We start from the raw sequence: 22266 nt of genomic DNA, 5'->3' as shown, positions 1-22266 counted from the left end.
TATACTTTATGTAAGAGTATAATTTAAAGTGTAAAAAGACAAAACACTTAAAAACTGTAACCTCACCACCTTTTAGTAAACACTTGTAAAGTTGATAGCAACTTGTTACTACTTTATTTAAAACTTAGAACAACAGAAGAATAAATTTTTCAAAATTATACTTTAAATCTTACAGAATCAAGAATACATTTGTTGATTAATTACCAACCAGTTTCATTAAAACATCATTTGTTGCATAGTAGTCATTAAAACCATATATCAATATAAATTTAAAAAAAAAAACTTATGTAAAATTTATAACAGCGTCATTAAGGATGAAAGTAAAAAGGTCAGTAGAACAAACTAAATTACTTAAAAATGACTGCTTAGGGTGAAAAAATGCATTATAATGTAATAAGACGAGGAACTGGATTTTATACAGATTACTAATATTTATTTTCTTTAAAAAAACGTGACCTGAGTAGAGAGAGTTCAGCTTAGTGTAGAATTATAAACAAAATCAGATTGAGGTCAAAACAAGTCATTAAATTTTTAGACTTCTATGTAATCAAGCAAACTAAAAAAGGAAAATGACTTAAAAATTTAAGATATACATGACGCACATTTTAAACTTAAATAGCTAAGATAGTTCTAGTGAAAACTGAAAAAATTTCTAACATAAAATTGTATAGAAAATAAACAATGTTTTTACTCTAAAAATAACAATAATTCATCTTCAAAGTAATCAATCTTTAATCTAAAACTTATATATTTATAAAACTTTCCGATGCTTTTTCAAATCTATTGCAACAAATTAATAAAACTCTGATATTTTATATAAACAGAAACATATCAAACATTAAAACAGTAAATATATCTTATTAATCAAAATTTATAAGCATTAAAAAGTTTATCAAAAACATTAGCGTAATTTCATTACATAGTACAAAGGCACTAAAACTTTTGTGTATAAAACTAATACAAAAACACAAAAAATCTTGAAGCATATTTTATTATTGTATATACAAATACTCTACAACCTTCAAACTTAAGTAATTGATAGCATTGATTTTAATTATTCATAAAATGATTTTCCACTAAAATATAAAAGTTAAATGAATGCTTTAACAAACATAAAAATGTGAGGTTCATTTAAAAAATTATAAAACTACCATTACTTGGATTAAAAATAACAAAATAAATGCTCGGATTTAACTATGTAAAATTTAATTAAAGGGCTTTTATCACTAACTGCAAATATTTCAAGTGATCATTATAAATTATTATAAAAAATGTTTTAATATTGAATTAAATTTAAATTTGCATTTTTTATTTGTGTATGAAAATTACAAAAAAAAGATGATCAAAAATATGAATGAGAGAAACACACAGCGTGTAATCAAACTAAAGTTGTAAAAATTTTACTATGGCAGCTAAACTAAATAGTTGTAAAAGCCTTAAGTAATTTCCTTTATCAGATTACTTTTTAAAGTACTTAAAATAATATTAATATATATAGTATGTTAACATTTAATATTTTTAAATTCATTATTGTATGATGAAAATAAAAGATTAAAATACTAAATTAGTTCACATTAGTTTAGTAAAAGAATAAATAAGCAGAATCGTCCTATAAATTAAACATACTAATCATCTACTAGACTCACAGAGCTAGCTACTAATGGAAAAAAAATCTCTAGTTGTTCTTAAATTCAATAAACCAACAATTACGATCTTCTGACTGCTGAGGCGAGCCACCTAACGACCACGGAACAGTCATCATCGTTTTCCCTCACAAGGGGATGCTGACAAAGCTGAGCGGGTAATATGCGTAGTTGAGGGTTTTTCCTCAGACAACAGGCAATAAAATGGTGAAGTGATTCGGAAGAGGAACATTTTGATGTGTAAGAGGGCGGCAGATTGGGCGGATCTTCTTCAACAATACACTGCATCAGCTCCATTGGAAGAACACCACGCGAACCTAAAATGTTTGTATTCGACAGTTTAAAAGATCAACAATATTTTTTTTAATATGTGACATTCTTACACCTTATTTAATGAACTTTGAATTTAATTGTACTTGAATAAAATAAGTAGCAAGAGTCGTCATGGCCGATACATTAACTTTCATGCACCTCTGTAATGCTTTTTTACAATTTCTCCTTTTTGAGAGAACATTAATTAGTCAAGCGTTTATGATTTTGCTTAAAATCGCTAGTTTCGCTTTAGTTGGGCTTTTTTAGTTGTTGCTGTTTTACAGTTAACTAATAGCCATTGACTTTTTTGGCGGCTTTTTGCCGCATTTAGTTTGTGAATAGTTACGATCTCGTACAAGCGAATGATTAGTTCGCTTTATTGTGTTCGATGAGTTAATTTTAAAGAACTAAAGTATTCAGCTTCTTTGTTTCAAGTAATCATTTGATTAATTGATATATTATGTTGTATAGTATTGTATTATGATTTCTTTTCGCATTTCATTCCAGTAAATACACATTTCATCTCCAAAGACTCGAATTACGTTTAAGAGTAATAAAAGTAATTTATGTATTGAATCTTTTAGTAAATGGCAAGTAATTTAAGCATTATCTTAGGAATGCCTGTTATATAAGTTAAAGCATACGTTGTGTTAGTAAACCAAGCCAGTATTATATATAAGTGGCGCATACCTCAGTTAGCAACACCTTGACATTAACTTTATTTATTTTTAATTAGTAGACTTATTTAATTTTTGATTAACAAGCCCTGACCTTACGTCTTGAATTAAGTTTCTGGTAGTCTGAGACCTAGCTTTTTTGCAATTTGTCATTAAGTCGCAATTATTAGGATTGTTATTAAGTTTAATATAGAAACTACTATGACAAAAAATAAGTTAGTACCTACCTATGTAAAAAAACTTAAACTTCTAATTCAATAAAAAAAAAAAAAATATTGATATATTAAATATGAAAACCAGAACAGCAATGATATTATTCGTAAAATGATGAAAACAAACCTAAAATTTTTGGTGCGAGTTGCTTATATGGAAACTCTCCAATAGCAAGCTCGAGAAGAGCTATTCCAAAAGACCAAATATCTGATTTAATAGTGTAAGGTTCACCTACTACTCTCTCTGGTGCCATGTAAGCATTTGTACCCACGTATGTACGAGCTATGCTATTTATCAAAAGCGTTGATACCTAGAAGACAGGAAAAAGTAGAATTAAACTTATACATAGTTTTGGACAACTTATTTTGCAGCTATCAGTTCAATATTACAAATTCATCTCAAATAAACTAAATTGAATAAACTAAGATTGATAATTTATAGAAAAAATTAATATAAGTAATTCAAATTACTTTCTTTGTTTAGATATTTATAAAGTATTTTAAAAATATTTTTTCTTTTAAGGTTTAATGACAAACCCCAAAATCACACAGCTTTACTTGTCCTTTAGTATTGACGAGCATATTTGAAGGCTTGACATCACGGTGTAGTATTTTGAGTTTGGAAAGTTCTGACAATCCATTTGCTATTGAGCTGGATTTATCATAACTAAATTATTATACAGTACATAAACAAAGAATAAAAATCTCTTCGACAAAAATATATTTTTCTAAATAAATGTTATATCAAAAAAAACTTGTTCATCATCGAAAATTTTTAGAGGCAAGACAAAGTGATTTGTCCAAACAGTTAACTATACCTAAATCAACAAAAAAAATTGTTCCCTTCATATATATAAAAAAAACTATTCGTCTAGTTAAGTCAGATCTAAATGCTGTCGTAGGGATGGTTTATTAAGCTTTTTTTAATCCACCATAATGCAGGAATACTGATATACTTAAAATTAGCTACTTGAAAATGAGCAAAAAAAATTGGTAAAAAAAGTTGACATTAATTACAAAATTAAAATATTTAATAATTATAATTGCAATGATAATTTATTTCTCTACTTCTTTTACAATACATTATTCAAGAACCAAATATGTTGAAACTATACAAACCTAGCAACCTTAACCAGTACTTGGTATGGAAAACAAGCGTACTTATCTAGCGACCCAGCATCCATGTACTCTGTACAAAGCATTACCTGATTTTCGTAAAAGAAAGCACCGTAGAAGCTAATTATATTAGGAGAACCATCGCACAGCTGCAGTATGTCTAATTCTAATAATATCCTTTTTTGTTCTTCTCCTGTTTGAATCATTTTTCTCACTACCACCAAGTTGTTACATTAAAATGACAGAATAAGTTTTTGTCTTTGTAATTTGGAAAACTAAAAGTAAATAAATATTTACGTAAGCATTACAAAAAAAAATTACCAGTCAAATCAAGGGCAATTGATTTGATAGCGCACAATTGACCAGTTTTTAAATTCACTGCTTTTTTCACTACTCCACTGTTGCCTTTTCCTATCACTTCTTCTGTTTGAAGGTTTTCCGGATTGAAAATTCCTTGAGCTTTTAGAGGGGAGTTGTTAGATCCTAAATATGATGAAGAAAACAGAGAATGACTTTGACTCAGCGGATTATTTTGATGATCAGGTATAAATTGCGATAGTTGCTGTTGATTTTGAACTTGTTTTGAGCGAGGTTTTACTTCCTAGAATAATTTTTGGGTTATATTAATAAATGATAGTAATAATTTTTTGAAAAACTTAGCAAGTAAAAACCAAGAGAAATCAAATATTAGCAAAATAAAACAGTTCAAAAAGTAGTTAAAAACATCAAGTTTACCCATAAACATACTTTAAAGCTTTAAAAATAATACATTTAATAAAAAGTAAAAGTAGAATTGAACGTATAAATTGTGGTTTATTTTATAGTTTAATATTATTAAAACATTTTTATATAATTTTTTGCTTCTTCTATAACATTAATTTTTAACTTCAGTATCATATATTACTTCAAGTAAAATTCGATGCAGATTATTAATACAAAAACTTAAAAAACTGTCTAAAATTAAAGTAAAATCTCAGTATTATATTTTAAAATAATTTAAAATTATTTGTCAAACTTCATGCGTAAGAGGGACTTCTGTGTAGTTAGTTTGGTTTAATATCTCTGATGACAGTGTTGGACCAATGGCTACTTTTAGCTTGAATGTGTTCATGTGATCAACTATTTTAGGAAAGACGTGAAACTCTTCACCGTTGGCTGTCATCGTTACATAACAGTTCAGCATGGCGTGAAGTTCTTGGTCAGTCCGCACTGTAACTAAATCTCCATCTTCGTCTCGGTACTCAAACGCTAAGACTTGCAGCTTGTAATCCGAAGCCTATTTCAATAAATAATACTTAACAAGTATTTATTACAGCCATCATCAACAAAGTGGTGATGCTTCGCTCCATCAATGTTAAATAATGAACTTTACCACACGACCAACAACAACAGTATCCGAGACAACCTACGACCGGTTTCGTCCTGATTAGGACTCATTATGCAGGCATAGTCGTAAGAAACCGCTGTTGAGATCTAAACCAAGCGGGGTTAAATGCATATGCACTGAAACGACCGTTTGTGAGTAAATTCCGAAAAATTGAAGCAGCCAAATCGTAATAAATAATATTAAAATGTGTAAATTTACTTAAATACAAGTAAAAACTATAAATTTTATAAAAATTTTGTAAATTGAAAAGGTTAAACTCGTAATATAAAGTTTAGGAATATTATTAAAACTGTTTGCCTAATCAAATTTACTCAATTTTTTTTAATACATAATGTTTCTTTAATTAATCAAACTAAATACAAGCCATGTATTATTTACGATATAAAAGATAAAATCACGTAACATAACTCAGATTAAAAAAAAAATTTATGACAATTACAAATGTATTTATAAAGGTATCTGTAATTAAAAGTCATTTAGTTTCAGTCAAGGTTGCCAAAAGTTTTTAGTAAATTTCTTTCCGGTTTTTGAAAAACTAACTTTTTGGTCCATTTTTAGTAAAAAATTAAACTTAAGTTAAAAAAAAGTCTTCAATAGCATAGCAAAATTGAAAATATACTGTAAAGCTATTCTAAATGTGCTTTTTAATGATACAAAAACTTAAATGATACAAAAAACTTTTTACTCTTTAAGATAATTTTTTTGCATATAATAGAAATTTCGTTACTTCACATGTAGAATATTAAAGGTTTTCTAGTGATTTTTGTTCGAAACTTCAGGTTTTTTTCAAAACTTATCAAAATCAAGGTTATAGTCTAAATTTTCAAGTTCCAGGTTTTTCCAGAAATCCAAGTTTTTTTTTGTAACCCTGTTCATTGCAAAATATTCTCTGTTGGATCACTTTACAATTTGTATCCATAAACTTAAATGTACAACAAATTCAGGAAAAAGTATCAGCAAATTAAACAAACATGTTAAAACTAATACAGTATTTAAACTGTTGAGCTTACGATTGGCAAGAAAAGAGAACTAACGCTTTTTTGTAGGTGGTCTATAACCAACTGAATTTAAAAATTCAAAGACGCGATAAAATGTAAGGGTAAAATGAACCTTTTCTAGTTTTCTTTTTGGTGCAAACCAACAAATATATTTTTCATAATCTTAAAAAGACCAAAATACAGCATTACAAATAAAAGGAAACTTAACTTTGTCTACTTCACCCAAATATAACTTAGTACTACCCTTAAAAGATTTTATAATAAAACTAGATAGAATAAACATTTAACATTCAGTTTGATACTCAAGTTTTAACAGCAATAATGCGATGCAAAACTTTAAATTTTTAAAATATTTTTAAAAACTATTATGATATTAAAGTATATTAAAAATAACTAATAAAACACAAAAATAATTTATCAGCAAGTTTTTTAAAACAATTAAAAATAATCAACAAAATATAAAGTATAAGTTCATTTATACTCTATAAACAACATTAGTAAGTTTAATATTTACAGGTTTTTTATACGAAAATAAAACTGATAAAATGTGGTGACAGAAGCTTATATTATTTGTCTTGTTACGTGACGTATTGTCTTGTAATAAACTAAACTGTTTTAACTATTTTTATGAGTTTTTAATTAAACAATTTTTTAAATACTTCTAAAAGTTCATAACTAAGTATACTAACTCAATTATTAAAAGAAGTGAATTTAAACTAGAAAAAAAGCTATCGTTTAAAATCAAATTTAATACTTAAAATTATAAACAAACTAGTTGAGCAAGATTAGACGATTACTTTATATTTAAAACTGTAGATAGTAATTGTTTTTAAAAGCTAATTTATTTGTCAATAACCTGTTCAATTACGTCGAGAACATCTTGAAACTTTATATCGTACTTTTGAGGAATGATCCAATCTACTTGATGATCTTCACTTAAGTGCAATCGCAATTTCATTTTTATTCGTAAAACTCAATATTAGATTTATTCTATATTAATCTACAATTTAAAAAATGGACAAAAAATAAAAATCAAAGTCTAGGAAAAAGTATATAGATAAAAAGTTATTTCTACGTACACTACAATTAATTTATACAATAATTCTTTGTTAAATAGACACAATACACTTTTATTTCAATTAAAAAAGCATAAAAAATATTAGTATCAAACACTTAAAGCAATTTAAAAGCTTTTGACTTTATCACAGATTAATTAAAATCTAAACAAACATAAACATCAAATTTAAAAAATGAAAGTAATGTATGTAAAAAAGTTTTTTTTCTGATGAAACAAAGCTTACTTGTAAGAACTTTACCAAAAAAATATTTACTTTAGTTTAAAAAAATAGTAATTGTAGCAGGATTACTACACAAAATACTAGCCTTTTAAATATATTTAGTATAAGTTAAAAAAGATTTATAATGTTTACCAACTTTAATACAATTAACATGGTATATCTAAAAAACATAAAAAAAGGAAAATAAACATAATTTTATCAGTTTTATAAGCAGCATACTCATTTAGCTGTTATAGTTAGCAGGCTGTAATTAAATTTGTAACTACTAAACCATACATTAAAAATGTGACTTCATATCATTTGACATAGAAAAAACTTCAATAAAATGAAAACAACTTGAAATATTATAAACAAACTGAGTTATAAAAAAAGGTTTGGCAGTTGCAATCCTCAATTTAAAGATTGTCAACAGTTTCCACAGGTGAAGTTTTTCTTTTTCTACCAAATAATTTTGATCTCTCGGGTACTATTATTAACTTTTGTTCAACTAAGTGCCAGTAAACAACTGATATTTTTCTCTTGTCTATTCTTAAGCTTGTTCTTGCATCGTTTAACTTTAATTCACCTCCTTTTTGCTCCTGCACTTTAAGTAATGTGTCCTTCCAAGTTAAAAATAAATCAGGACGAAACGTGTACTCCAAACAGAACTAAAAAAATACAAATAAATAACACCAATTTAAAATAATGTTTAAGTACTTTTTTAATTACAAAAGGGTAATGAAAAGCAATTGCAAATTTAAAAAGGTATATTTGCTCTAAGTATTTTTTGACTTACCATTTGTTAACTTGTTTAAAACTACTTAACTTTTACAATTTAAAGAAAACAACTTTATTTACTTTAACATAATATATATACTTTTTCATACAATACTTTTAGGTTTAGATTATTTAAACATTGAAGTAGTTTCTGATTATATATATTTACTTATTTTTTTTTACATATTCTTTGCATCTATTTTGTTTAAAATTGTTGACTTAAACCTTTTTTTACTAAATAAAATCTCATCTTTATTATGTAGAAGTGCAACTTATTTTAATAACATCAAATAAAAATATCACAGTAGAAAACTTAAACCTATCTAACATAAAAAAACAATAAATATGTCTTATTTGTTATTAGTAAAAGTTACTATAACTAGAATTGAAAACTTTAGTAACACCAAAGAATAAAACCTGAATCTGACACGTGCAGTACATAGATCAGATAAGTAGTGTAAAAAAATAACCAAAATAAATAACAGAAACAAACATTTTGCTCAACTTCAGAAAGATCATTAAAGCTGTCTAAAACAGTAATATCTATTTTCTTTTTTACTATATAAACATTACAACTTCCAGGTGGAAGCTTCTTCTTCTTGGGTTTAGGAGTAGGAGTTAAGACTTCATTTATTGACGACTTTCTTACTCTCTTTCTGCTTGAGCCCTGTTTATATTATCCTTAAAATAAGTTCAAAAATTTATATTGTTTTAAAGTTTAAATTTAGAAAAAGTATAATTATTCAAAATTTTAAACAAAAAATTTTTTAATTAATTACCCGATTTTCTTAAATATTAGTCGAAAATCATAAAACTTTTCATATTATTGTTAAAAAATAATTACTTTAAATATGTATGTGTAAATTACAACAGACAAAAAGTAATAAATTAAAAAAAACCATGTAGTTTATTAAAGAAGAAGATGCTTTCGTTTTTCCTCTTGTAGGAGTATTGAGAGATTTATTTTTCATAGAAAGATTTTCTGAATTATCCCAGTCTGAATCATTTTGATGATTACTAAAATTACTATTTGTAGCATAGTCTTTATGTAAAACTGGTGGTTGTATAGATCTTCCAAATCTATTTTATATTAGGAAATTAAAACTATTATTGCTTCAATTTAAAAAAATTCTTATTTTATTCTGTAGTTTTAATAGTTATTGAAAATTTTTAATACACTAAAAAGATAAGACACTAAACAAAAACTAATACGACAAATTAATTGACAAAAGTTATTTAAGTACTATAAAAAATCAGTCTCTTTTTATTTTCATATACTAAATCATAAACTATAGATATAAAAATTCACCACTTACTAATACACATTTTTACATAAACAAGTTTTTTAAGTTTCAAATTTTACTTCAAAAAGTAATTATTATATATACAGTATACAATAAAAACAAAACAATCAGTAATAAACAATTTAATTCAACATTTTTAAAGTTAAATTCATTACTATCCATAGCTTTTTTTAACCAACTTTTTATTTAAAAAAAAATCTAGATATTTGAATGAAAAACATTATAGAAATATTTATAACATTATGGTGTAGGTGTCAGTTATACACCGACCGTCCTTTTACACGGTCTCAGTTTTAGACAACAGAATTTTTGAAACTTTACTCCCCAAACTTACATGACCTTAATCAAAAATAAACACAATATTAAAAACCATAGAAAATCAACCTCGATTATTTTTAAAAAATAGACTGATTTTATCTAAAATATCACATTAGCTTCAGTTAGCACAAGTTTTTCTACCTTTATATAATTAACGTATGATTGTTTTGGTATGTTGTTTAACCATTGTAGGTTAGTTATTTTACATCCAGAAAGACTGATCACATTACTTGAATGAGTCAACTTTTTCTATATAATGAAAGCTAATGTCACCTTTAGATTTAATTTAAAATATTTAGAGGTTTTTTTTTGATATCACAAACTTAAAGTAAGTCAGACGTCTTTTCAAACGGATGTTTTATGTTTTAATAACAAACTAAAATTATTATAAAATTATTGAAAGCTAGCCTGTTAGTGGAAGAAGAATTTCCATGGCTATACTTTCTTCTTGGGGAATTTAAAAGAGATGATCCACGTTTTCTACGTCCAACCTTTAAAAGAATTTATATGTCAATATACAAATATTGCACGAAAAATCAATAAGAATAAAAAAGTTTGATAAACTAAAGGCATTAAATTTTTCTTAATAATGTTAATTGAAAACATCTACAGTACACATTAATATAAAACATTGTATGGTGTTATATATATACTCCTCAATAAAACTTTTAAAAGTCATTATAAGCTTTAAAATATATCAATTTAAATATCTTATAATCAACTTACTCCATAAGTTCTAACAGCCTTAGTTGTCTTGATAGACGGTGTCTGATTTTTATTGTAGAGTCTTTGTGCTACCAACCTTGTATTTAGCAGCATATCATATGCTTTTGCTTCTATAAATAAAAATAATCAAATACTTTAAATTCATGCCAATTAAGAAAAAGATCTTAATTTTAATATTTAGTTTATTGTAGAATGTAGAGCAAAACAATTTACTAAAATTTTACCTGAATAGCATCTTAAAATTTTTCAAGATAAAACGATAAAATTTTAACGGTAAAACTTAAATTCTCTGATTTTTAAAGAATCTTAAATATTAAAACCTAAATGCTACAAGTATTCTTTTTTTTATATTATTTTTTTTACATGTGCGAAATGAAGAAAGCTATAAAACCTTATCAATAAAAACAATATTTAAAATTTTTTATAAAAACTAGACCTTGAAAAGTTGTGATCCCCATATCTCTATAATGTTGCAACATCTTAATTTTATCCTGAATCTGAGCCATCTGTGTCATTATTCTCCGGGTTATTTCGTAATCATCAATACTATTATGTAGTTGCATAGTTGGTTGTATTTTCATTTCAACTAACTGTTCTACTTCATTTAATTGTGAAATGAACTTACCTATGATATTTAAGTTATTTACTTAATTAAAATAAATTTATGTTGTTACTTTTATTTTCTAGACTATATTTTTTAAAATAATAATAACAAAAGTTATAATAGAAACTAACCAAAGTAAAATAAATTTTCTTTAAAATAATAGAACTATTCAACTTCTTCATAATGTTTAGAAATATAGATCTATACAAGGCAGTAAAAAAATGTTACTTTAATCATTAACAAGAAAACTTACATCTTCTATGTAAATCAAGCACATCAAACTTTTTGTAAAAAGTTTTTGACTCTTCTCTTTCATCTAACCTAAACATTAAATCATTAAAAACTTTTTAAAAGTACTTAAAATAATTAAAAGTGTTATTTAAAAATGTCTACATGAAACTTTTTAGTTATTACAATCTCCAATCTACCATTTTTTGTTGTAGTTGAGTAGTTAACATACTCAGTACAATACTTCAACAGTCATAAAAAAATTTGACAATGTTATAAAAATTCAGAAAAAAATAATAACAAAAGTTTTAAATACTTCTAAATATCATAAAAATAATATTTTTATCTTTTCTCAGACTTAGATGTTTAAATATTTTAAAAATAAAAACTTATTATTTAAGCTTGTAGTAAATGTAAATTACAATACTGAGTTTTTTATACATAAAAACAATAAATACTTTTTTATGTTTAAATGCCATAACAAGACACGAAAAAACTGACAATCTTTAATACCTTAGAATGCACTTAAAAACTTAAAAGGGGCTTACAACTAGAAGGCGTATTTCACTAAAAAATAAGAAGTAGTAAAAACTTCAATTAGTTTTTTTTATATTTCGAAGTTTAAACTTAGTTATCTGGTTTATCAATTTTTAGGTTGTAAAAGGTAAAATGCTGAAAAAATGAAGACAAGTTTAACAATAAAATATTATGGTATAATTTACACTTATATAACATTTATCAAAATTTGTAAATGAATGTAAATTTATTTATTATTATTATATTGTTTATTGTGCAATGTTGGACTCGGGCATCAAAACCTGAGCCACTTAAACAGGACACACAAAAAGAGAAAAAGAAAATGAAAATAAACTTATATTCAAAACTTTAAGATAAATTATATATATATATACAAACATAATTTAAATGAAAACACAAAGTTAAACATAATATGATAAACAAATGATCTAAATTGAAAATTCAGTTCAAAAAATTCAAATTTATATATTACTTAGTACACACAGTAAAGAAGTTTGTCTAAAATCATGGCTTATAAAACAAAATTCATAACTACAAAATATATAAGTAAACTAATAGTTTGTAGGGGGGAGGCGTAGGGAAACGAATATTTTTTCTTTTGTTACAGTGGAAAATTAATGAATTTTACTGGTATTTATCGTATTTAAATCAAATCTTTTTAGCTTTAAACGAAATTGTTCTACCCTCTCACAAGATACTATATCCTGAGGTAGTCTGTTCCACATAGCTTTTGCTCTGTGAAAAAATGCGCCTTGCCACTGACTGTTTTGAAAATCATGTTTACATTTTATTTTCAAATTATTTCCTCTTAGTTGATATTTATTTTGGGAAAAATTAAAAAACTGGTTAAAAAAACTTTTATATTTGCCATTGATAATTTTGTAAAGAATTAATAAATCAAATTCCCATCTTCTATATTCCAGTGATTTCAAGCCAAATTTAATCATTCTATCATTATATGACGTGTATGATATGTTGCAACGACTACAAATATGACGGGTAAAACTCCTTTGCACAGATTCAATTTTGTTAATATCCTTTTTTAAATGGGGTGACCAAATTTGGGTACTAAACTCAAGTTTAGGGCGAACGTATGTTTTAAATAGTTTTGTCAGAATTGAAGCAGAATTAGTTTTAAAACTTTTCAATATTTGATAACATGTAGTCTTTGCAATCTTATATAAATAGTTGATATGTTCATTCCATTTCAAATCTTTGGAAATATAAATTCCTAAATCTTTAAAAACTTTAATTTCTGGTAACCTGATATTATTGATTAAGAGGTCAGTTGGAGAAGATTCTTTTTTGTTAATGGTTAGAATTTTACATTTGCTAGGATTTAAGTTTAGTTTTCGTGTTTTTAACCATATGTAAATATTATCTAAAGATAGTTGTAATGAAGTATTTGACTGACTAAAGATTTTGGCATCATCTGCAAATAAGCTTAACTCACTTTTAATATCAATATTTGAACCAATATCATTAATATAAATTAAAAAGAGAAAGGGACTAACTACACCACCTTGTGGTACTCTACTGTAGATTGTTAAAGAGTCAGAAAGCGTATTATTGATGAGTACTCTTGTGATCTATTATTTAATAAGTTATTTGACTTGAAATTTTTTTATAAACAAAAATTTTTCAACTTTTTTAACATTTATTCATTAAAGTTGGACTACTTTTAAAGTTTTTTGTAGTATAGAAATTCGCAACCTTTTTGAAGTATTACAACATATACATTTTGGATTTTTTTATTTAATTAATATACACAAACAGAAAAACTTTTAAGAACTTTATAAATAATACTTTGGTTATTTTTTATATCTACTTATCATACTAATGTAATCTACTTAAATTATTTAGATTTTTAAGTTTTTTTTTTTGTTTTATTACGGCTATTATTGATGTTTAAAACGTAAATTATTATAGCATTATAATAATAAATTACTCAAACAAAATACTAGTTTTTAACTCCAAATATAAATACTGATGAATATATTCCACTGTGTTTTAATAAATATTTTTTAAACAAATGTTACTGCTACTTTATTTTATAAAAAAATTAACCTGTAATTACTTAATGGAGAATAATGAAAACTAAAAAACATTTCAAAATACTTACAAAAGGGTATACTGCTTAAGCAATGCTCTGTTGTATCGTTTGTCGATTTTCAGCCATTCATCGTCACTTGTGTTTAAATTGGCCATAAACTTTTGACTTAGGATTTTTTCATCAAGTTTTTGCTCTTCCTTTCCGAATTCTCCTCTACTCGCATGATAACTAATGATGTATAAAATATTTAAATCAAAACTATATGGAGCATAGATAATATAGTAAACTTAAATTCCTACTTATAATAGTTGTTTTTTTTTTATATACAATATATTTATACAATAAGATATACAAGACAAGCAATTTCAATAAAACTAAATATATTTCGAGCAATTCTCATCAGTAGAGTAGAAAGCTAACTAGTAATAAGATTTTACAAACTTAAACAGTAACCAAGTAATCATAAAGTTATCAAGAGATTAATAAAAGACAAAAGCAATTAGTTATAGTCAAAATCATTAAGCTTACTTACGTTATAATTGATCTACAGTAAAACTAAACAACAATAAAATGAAAACAACCCGTATAAATTATTACGAAAATAAAGAACAGTATACTATAGTCAAAATATTTTTGCTTACATAAAACAGGTTTCCTTAACAAAACACAAATGGCTTCTAAACATTACTACAACTTTTAATAATTTTAAATCTATTTAGATTATAACTGTTTGCACAAGTTGAATTATTAACCAAATGTTCTGCAATAGATGAACTTTTAGATGCATTTAAAACCGTGACCTGTATATTATCTTTCTTATCTGAAAAGCCAAAACTCTCTACACTCTTTCGTACATATTTTTTTATCCTCTTCCTTAGATGTTTTGTTGTTTATCAAATATAGCTTGCTTTACATAGCAGCTGTATTGGTATATTGCCATATTTATATTTAAGTTTGATGTTAGATTTTTACCACCTGGTGTTAATAATAATGTCTTAGAGGTGAAGACAATTCTAAGGTTTGCTGCTTAATAAGTATTTTTTATTAATTGTCAAATTTTCTTTTCTAACTTTTCTGAGCTTTTATTAAAGAATGGAATTTTTAAAGTAACTAAACATTTTTCCGGTCCTATTGTTTTAATTCTATCCGAGTTTTTCAAATGTAAATTAATTGTTTAGACGTTAACTAACTCTTGTGGGTAACCGTTTTTGTTTAATAGTAACTTGATCTGTTTGATTTCACTTAGTAGCAACTCTGAGGAACAAATTTTGTGTGAAATGAAGTAAAATAAAGTTCTGATTAGATTTACTTTTCTTTAAACTTAAGTTTGATTGATACAAATGTATACTACATACAGAGAAATTTAAGATTTAAAGCATAACAAATTTTACAACCACTTTTTCCAAAAAATGTATTTCAAAAGATGTTGAGTAATTTTTATAGTTAACTCATTTGGTTTTATAAATAAACCTTTTAAATAAATTACAGATAACTAAATTACCTTAAAAATCAATAACAAAGTGAAACCTAAAGTATTTTTATCTTTTTACAATGACAACTAAGGTGAAAAAATAATAACACAAGTTAGTTTGTTAAATAAAATTTTAAAACTACATTGCTCAAAAGCTTAAAGCAACACTTTAAAAGTGTTAAATAAAAAAACATACTGGGACATTCCATTCATATATTTATACTCAGACTCAATTTTGTTGTGGCCAGGTCGGAATGGATTAGAATTGCTTTCTCCAAACTGCCAATATTTAATTGTTGATGCATCTGGCGCTTTCTCTCTATCATCAATGATAATTTCTGCGTCATAGGTTATAATTAAAAAAACATATATACACGTATAATAATCTATTTTATTAAAACAACAACTTCTATTTAAAACAATATCAAAGACAAAACAAACAAAATATATCATTTCATTTCAAAGCTTTACTTTCAAGTCCGTATTTTGTAGGATTGTTCACGTAGACATTGTTGTAATGATCAGTACATTCATTTTGAGATTTATCATTTAGTGTATAAGTTTCAGTTAGCAAATTGTAAGAAGAAGAAATTTCTTTTTCATCAGAACAGCTCCAACCTTCCACCAGTAAATCAAAAGTATTGTCCTAACATATTTTATTATAAACTAGACAACAAACGTATTTGTATAAAGTAATAATTAAAATTCAATTTTTTATGTACTTCATAATATATACCTAAAACAATTAAGCTTTACTTAGAGTCCTAATTAAAAGATACCTAAGCGGTTACTTTAATTTCTAAGTACTTTCAGGTATAAAGTTATTAAGTATTTTATACTAAAAAAAGTGAAATTGAATTATATATTGAGGTTATTTGGGGTCGATTTTGTTTTTTACAAGTTTGTTTTATTTTGTAAGCTTTTATTTCTGCGGTTAGATTAGATTTTTTAAGTACTTAACAAAATTCATAGTTGTTTTTAAGATAGAGGAACCAAAGTAGGTAAATTTGTTAGGCTTCATACGGAAGGTGCAACCTAAACAGAAAAGAAAATTCAATTTTGAATAAAATCTATCTTATGATTTTTTGACTTAACTCTTTTTTAAACTTTTACAGCTTTTCCTTTTTCAATCTTAAATAGATTAAGTGTAGTAGTTTTTATAACCTAATAGAAGTTTAACTTTTTTTAATATGTATTAGAAAAATTTATTTTAGTAAGTTGTATCTTAGTTATCAGATATTTTAATAACAACAAAAAAAATTTAAGTAAATATTGAATGTCAACTATCATAGTTTGTAACTTCAATTAACTCTTAAGGGAAGCCTCAAACAAAAAAAGCATAAAAAACTATGTCACTAAAAATCAGACTCCAATTTTTTGCTAAAACTTCCTTAAATTTTTACAGTAAGGCCATTATTAATTTATAAGACTATAGGGCGTCGAGCACTTTTTTATTACCATTTGATATACTTTAAAAATATTTAACTTAGCAAGCAGCTTCTTTATACTGTTTTATAGAGTTTTATTGTCAATTTCATTATTTAAGATACTTTTTGATTTAAAATATTATTTATTTACTACCATTGTCAGGAAAATATTAAGACAATAAATGGTTTACACTTGTTTTTTAATGTTATTTGTTTTAAATACTAATTTTTTCAACAGAAGTTAATTTAATTCTTAATAAAATCATTATAAAAAGTTTAAGCATTAGTTACTTAAATCAAAAACAATTCATTAACTTAATCAAACAAAATGTAAAAATGCCACTAAGATTTTTAACAAATATAATAGTGTTTAACTAACCATTATAGAATATTTATGATTTCTAAAATGACAGCCATTTTCTTTTCCATTTTGAAAACACTAGAATAATACAAACAATTTTTTTATTGCAACTTAAATAAATTGAAATCAGTGTGGTACAAACTATAAGCCAGAACATCTTCCTTACGGAGTATGCATATTGCAAAAAAATATAAACAAAAATCCCAATTTTTTTACTATGGTACTTAGTTATAATTACGCAAATAAAAATCAGTAATAGGCTTAAACAAAGTTTTTTAATTTGATTTTTATTTGAAGTTATTTAATCAAATCAAACTCTGAGTAAGTTATGATCAGTATATTATGTATTGCATATCTAACCTCAACACATATTGCACAATTTTCACATTCTCTACATATGATGAAGGGTGGATCTAAAGCAGAATCACAAGTAAAGCAGTTAGTTGCAGAAAATCTTTCTGTTTTTTTAATTTTAATTAAAATAGCTATAATTTTTAGATAACAAAAACATGGTTCACACTAAAATTTCAAGTGTAGTCTTTATAAAAATTTAATATTTTAGAAAAATTAATTTAAAACTTTCTTTTGGAAGTTATATATTTATTAGTGTAATAAACATTATACATCATATACTCAAAAAAAAAATTTAAACTTTTTTCCAATTTTTTTTTTAAACTATTACATGAATAAAATATCTCAAATAATTTGTTTATGCAATACTTAAAAAAGACTAGTTCAAAATTTTTACAATAACTGAAAGTTTGATGGAACGTACTGAGCACATGGAGTACTAGTGTACATTAATTTTCATTAAGGGCATTGAGGGGTAAAACACTTTTTTCACAACTTGATCTTATTTTGTAGAGTGCCCCCCTATGCGCTAAAGTATAAACTTTTCATAAAAAGACTAAGTATCTAAAAGTATTTAAATCTAAAAACATTTAAACAATAAGAAGTCCTTCTTGCAAACTTTAATAGGCAACTTTAATTTTTAATTAATTGTTTATTAAACACTATCACGGTTTAATGATGAAAGAACTTGTCTTTGAAAGCTAATATTCTTGATAGACTTTATATTAATATTTATTTTGAAAACATCAAATCTAAAATTCAAACTCTTACTTTTTTAACATTAATATTTAACTTTAATAAATATAAAGTTTTTTCATGTAAAAAGAATCACCATACTTGACAATAAATATCAAAGTTGCTTTACTGTGTTTTTTCCAAAACATTTAAAAGCAAATTTGCATATAATTTTATCTAGTTCCTTAATAGAGTTTTCCTTAGTCTTAAAAACTTTTTATTTTTTTAAAGATTTGAGGAAAATAGATTTCTTTTAATTTAGAAAATAATTGTTGGTTATAATCTGAAAGTCACAGGTTCAATTCCTAGTGGTAAAAGATTTTTTTTTTCAAATTTGTCTTTTTAAAAGAGTTTAAAGAAAGTTTTGGCTTTAAAAGTTACTAATTCTTTAAACAAAAAGTCTAAGAAAATAAAATCAAATATACATCTTTTTTTAGCAATTTGACACAAGGCTGAAGTTTTATAGAAGCTTAAATTTAAGAAATTATAACACATTCTCATTTTTTACTTATAGTCATTACTGCACTTCAAAGCCCCCCGTAGTCACATTAGAGCAATAAAACTCAAGAAGGTTGTTCCATGTGCGTAGGACTATAGACAAAACAAGATTTAAGTTTCTACTTTTTAAATAAAATAGTCTTGGTATCTCAAAAATTATCAAAAAAATAATGAAAAATTAGAAGAAACCTAGTAAACCCGTTTTAAAACCGCTTGTAGTCACATTGACGCTATGAAACTCCAGAACCTTGTTCCATGTTACGTAGAACTTTTTTGTATAATTTGAGGTACCGTAACTATCTTTTAAAATAGAAAGTAAAATTTTGTTTTGTATATAGTTATACAATCATGGAACAAGGTTCTGGTGTTTCATAGCATTAATGTGACTACGAGTGGTTTTAAAGTATGTTTACTAGGTTTCTTCTATTTTTTCATTATTTTTTTGGTTATTTTCGAGGTACCGAGACTATTTTAATTAAAAAGTAGAAACTTAAATATTGTTTTGTATATAGTTCTACACACATGGAAAAAGGTTCTGGAGTTTCATTGTTCTAATGTGACTAAGGACGGTTTTTACTAGAGTTTTTTTTTTTTGTATAAATCTTTTTTGACAAGGTACCATATCTATTTTATCTTTTAGATGGAAAATTAAATTTTGTTTTGTAATTAGTTCTACCCACATGGAAAAAGATTCTGGATTTTCTTAGTATTAATGTGACTACGAGACATTTCAAAGTGGGTTTACTAGGCTTCTTCTATTTTTTCATGATTTTTTTGGTAATTTTCAGGCTACTGTAACTATTTTATTTTTTTAAAGTTGAAAGTCAAATCTTGTTTTGTATAAGGTTCTATGCACATGGAACAAGATTCTGGAGTTTCATTGCTCTAATGCAGGGGTCAGCAGCCTTTTTCTACCCATGGGCCAATTTTCTCATAAAAAATTACTTGCTGGCTGTACTATTTAGAAAAAATTCTTTGAGAGCTGCAGTTATTTTAAAATAGTTACAGTATTTACCAGAAGAATACTAATTTAAACTAAAAATATAACAAAATAAGCAGTAAAATAGCACTTTTAAACAGTATTTATTAAAATAAAAGCCTAGTTGTAAGTTTTTGTCTTAAAACCTTTTATATTCATGTTTTTTTAAAAGTATGCTTTTAGCTCGCAGGTCTCAGTTTGCCAACCCCTGCTCTAATGTGACTATGGGCGGTTTTGAAGTGTGATAATGACTGTAAGTAAAAAATAAGAATGTGTTATAATTTCTTGAATAATAATGTCTATAAAACTTCAGCCTTGTCAATTTGACTATATATTGAGAAGTTTTTATTTAGGTTTCAGTAAGTTTCAGATAGTTCCCTGAATATTTTTAAAACTATTCAAAATATTTTAACACATTTTTTCAGAAAGAAAAGTCTTAGTCAAACACTTAAAGTAAGAAAATCTTTATACAAAAATAAAATATTTCAAAAAAAGAATATTTAAGTGTAGCAAACTGATGAAAATTCAGTTCTTGTAGATACTCTGTTGACTAATAAAAATAACTGATGAAAAAGTATAACAGAAAATAAAATAAAAGATTCTTTATAACATATATTTATAGCTTAGTTTTATTTGAAAGTAACATTTAGTAAGTTAATGATGCTATATATAATTTTATTTATTTTTGTATAACTTTATAAGTAATAAAAAACTATACAAGACTAACAAACAGGTTTTTAAAATATAGTAAAACTACAAGCACTATCTTAATTCATTTATTTTGAAAATCACACATTTTTAATTATGTGCATAAAAATTTAAATCATGAACATTAATTTTTTAAATATAAAAATAACATCAAACAATATTTTTTTTTTAAATTAAAATAAACAGAACTCACTTTTTCGACTTTTTGTTTTGTACTTATTTGAACCAGTAAAAGACTTAACATCATTAAAATAACTATCTTGTTGCTTTTGATTAACCATATTCTCTTCTTCATTTACAGAAACTTTTAAATGCTTGCTAGGACTTTTCGATTCAAATTTTACTAGACTTTTTTGTCCATCTTCATAGTCTGAACAATGCAAGACTTTGTTGTTAGATGAAACTATTGAGCTTGTTAATGGTGCTTCTTTAGTCTGGTCTTCTACCATTACCTCAAGCGGATTTTCTATTTGCTCATTGCTGACTATAATTTTATCTTTTATAGATTCTGGTTTAATTGTACAATTATTGGAGAATGTTTTTTCATTAATATTGCCTTGGTCCATTATACCATTCAAATAATTGACTGTATAATGTTTTAGTTGATAGTTTTGTCCACTAATGGTATATTTAGACAAAATTTTGATAAAACTATCTTACACATTTCTAAACTCACTATTCAAAGCTATTATAATTATAATACTAAACAGTGTAAAAAAAAAGCATGTATATATAGATATAAACGTATTAATAAGCAGAACTTAAACTTTATTTGTTCTTATTTAGTGATTTTTATTTCTTAATCGGAAGTTTTGTTATTTACGTAGTTGATTATTTAAGCAATCATAAAATTAAAAGTTTAAGAAACTGTTTTATTATATGTAAAGGATAATATTAACATTTTTACAACTTTTAACTTACAAACTACCATTAATTTATTTGCGTAATATTTAGCGTAGTAGACAAAATACTTTTTTTTTTCAAAAAATCTTTTGTTTTTTTCTTAGCTAATGTAAAAAAAATGTGTCACGCTTCTACAATAAAAGTAACGTTGATGATAATTTAATGTTAATTATTTAATGTGTAAAATTTTCTTTAGACTTTTCTATGTTAAATAAAAGCATGAAAATAGACTTCTTTAGATAACTAAACTAGTAGTCTTAATAAAATCGTTTTAACACTTTAGTCATGAAATAATAATAGACTATTTAATATCAAGTTATAGTATTAATCGAATAAATAGTTTTATTCTAATTCGGTTTTTCTCTAATCTGGCAGATTTTAGCCAAGAACTAGATTTAGTTATTTTTTGCCTAAACTTAAACCTAATAAAATTTAAATTGATTACGGCATTTTATGTTATTACAAAGTTAAATTAAATTTTTTCAAAGTTTTGTTATTTCATTTCTGTCTTGGTTGTTTTGTTTGTTGGAAAAGTGAAAACAAATAGTAATAATTGAAAATTTAGTCTGAATTTAAATATTAATTGAATACTATAAAAATGGCATATTATTTATAGGTTAAACGATGTTTTGTTCTTATCCGGCTAAGGTGATTCCGGCCGTAA

General features: G+C 25.0%; 2 protein-coding genes across 4 annotated transcripts; both read right to left on the bottom strand.

Moving 5' to 3' along the window:
• Positions 1 to 1191: 1191 nt before the first annotated feature.
• On the bottom strand, positions 1192 to 7339 carry LOC145833732 (dual specificity mitogen-activated protein kinase kinase 5-like). Of its 2 annotated transcripts, none has more exons than XM_082940889.1 (7): positions 7202 to 7339; positions 4976 to 5236; positions 4282 to 4561; positions 3964 to 4153; positions 3382 to 3496; positions 2972 to 3155; positions 1192 to 1960 (listed from the first exon to the last, which is right to left on the bottom strand). In XM_082940889.1, exons 1-7 carry the CDS (start codon positions 7301 to 7303, stop codon positions 1707 to 1709), a joined length of 1386 nt encoding a protein of 461 aa, XP_082797015.1. In that variant the 5' UTR covers positions 7304 to 7339; the 3' UTR covers positions 1192 to 1706. The 2 variants fall into 2 exon arrangements, with proteins under 2 accessions (XP_082797015.1, XP_082797016.1); XM_082940890.1 differs by having other exon boundaries at positions 4282 to 4522.
• Positions 7340 to 7820: 481 nt separating this feature from the next.
• LOC145834579 (uncharacterized) lies at positions 7821 to 21289 on the bottom strand. Of its 2 annotated transcripts, none has more exons than XM_082942039.1 (13): positions 20893 to 21289; positions 17789 to 17886; positions 17447 to 17506; positions 16112 to 16286; positions 15837 to 15978; positions 14239 to 14397; positions 11605 to 11672; positions 11184 to 11372; positions 10748 to 10857; positions 10430 to 10512; positions 9299 to 9479; positions 8893 to 9066; positions 7821 to 8290 (listed from the first exon to the last, which is right to left on the bottom strand). In XM_082942039.1, the coding sequence occupies exons 1-13, from the start codon at positions 21263 to 21265 to the stop codon at positions 8039 to 8041; spliced, it is 2064 nt and encodes a 687-aa protein (XP_082798165.1). In that variant the 5' UTR covers positions 21266 to 21289; the 3' UTR covers positions 7821 to 8038. The 2 variants fall into 2 exon arrangements, with proteins under 2 accessions (XP_082798165.1, XP_082798166.1); XM_082942040.1 differs by having other exon boundaries at positions 17789 to 17841.
• Between the last annotated feature and the right edge of the window lie 977 nt (positions 21290 to 22266).

Source organism: Thalia democratica, chromosome 4 (assembly GCF_965202585.1).
Source record: "Thalia democratica chromosome 4, ktThaDemo2.hap1.1, whole genome shotgun sequence".
Taxonomy (NCBI): domain Eukaryota; kingdom Metazoa; phylum Chordata; class Thaliacea; order Salpida; family Salpidae; genus Thalia; species Thalia democratica.
Note: the sequence above shows the minus strand (reverse complement) of the source record. Positions and strands in the feature narration are given on the sequence as shown.